Source organism: Nothoprocta perdicaria, unplaced genomic scaffold (assembly GCF_003342845.1).
Source record: "Nothoprocta perdicaria isolate Ctin4 unplaced genomic scaffold, notPer1 scaffold_1233, whole genome shotgun sequence".
NCBI lineage: Eukaryota > Metazoa > Chordata > Aves > Tinamiformes > Tinamidae > Nothoprocta > Nothoprocta perdicaria.
Window position 1 is genome coordinate 1 of NW_020454354.1, and position 1,108 is coordinate 1,108.

Here is a 1,108-nt window from a genome sequence, read left to right on the forward strand (position 1 = left end):
GTTGGACACATCCATTTACATCTGCAGCACAGCAGAAACAAACTCTGTGGAACTATGAGGTGTCTCATGCTGCAATTGACACACTCAGCCAGTTCAAAGTGGAGGAGCAGAATGGGAGTGTAAATAAGGTTGAGAGGAAATGTGGGAGGTTGCTGAGAAACTGAAAGGGTTTGGTTCAGACAAGCCTGCTCTAACTTTTTGACTTCTTTCCTTCTCGGACAGGACTCCCAAAGGAAGTAATGTCGAACAGCAGCTCCCTCACTGAGTTCCTCCTCCTGGCATTCACAGACAGGCGGGAGCTGCAGCTCTTGCACTTCTCACTCTTCCTGGCCATCTACCTGGCTGCCCTTGTGGGCAACAGCCTCATCATCACAGCCATAGCCTGTGACCACCGCCTCCACACCCCCATGTACYTCTTCCTCCTCAACCTCTCTGTCCTCGACCTTGGCTCCATCTCTACCACTGTCCCCAAATCCATGGCCAACTCCCTCTGGGACAACAGCACCATTTCTTTTTTGGGATGTGCTGCCCARGTCTTCCTMTTGKTCTTCTTCTTTTCAGCAGAGTTTTCTCTCCTCACAGTGATGGCCTATGACCGCTTTGTGGCCATCTGCAGACCCCTGCACTATGGGAGCCTCCTGGGCAGCAGAGCTTGTGTCCAAATGGCAGCAGCTGCYTGGGCCAGTGSCTTTCTTTCTGCTSTCCTGCACACTGGAAACACATTTTCCCTTCCGCTGTGTGAAGGCAATGAGGTGGATCAGTTCTTCTGTGAGATCCCCCAGATCCTCAAGCTCTCCTGCTCACACTCCTACCTCAGGGAAGTTCGGCTTCTTGTGATTAGTGCCTGTTTAACATTTGGCTGTTTCGTTTTCATTGTGTTGTCCTATGTGCAGATCTTCAGAGCTGTGCTGAGGATGCCCTCTGAGCAGGGCCGTCACAAAGCCTTTTCCATGTGCCTCCCACACCTGGCYGTGGTCTCCCTCTTTGTCAGCACTGCATTTTTTGCCTACCTGAAGCCCCCGTCCATCTCCTCCCCACTTCTGAATCTAGTGGTTGCTGTTCTGTACTCAGTGGTACCTCCAGCACTGAACCCCCTCATCTACAGCAT

General features: G+C 51.9%; 1 protein-coding gene across 1 annotated transcript; it reads left to right on the forward strand.

Moving 5' to 3' along the window:
• Positions 1 to 239: 239 nt before the first annotated feature.
• Positions 240 to 1,104, forward strand: LOC112960378 (olfactory receptor 14A16-like; the record flags this gene model as incomplete). Its single annotated transcript, XM_026054615.1, has 1 exon — positions 240 to 1,104. A coding segment is annotated over exon 1 (865 nt), but the record flags the coding sequence as incomplete, so codon positions are not given.
• Between the last annotated feature and the right edge of the window lie 4 nt (positions 1,105 to 1,108).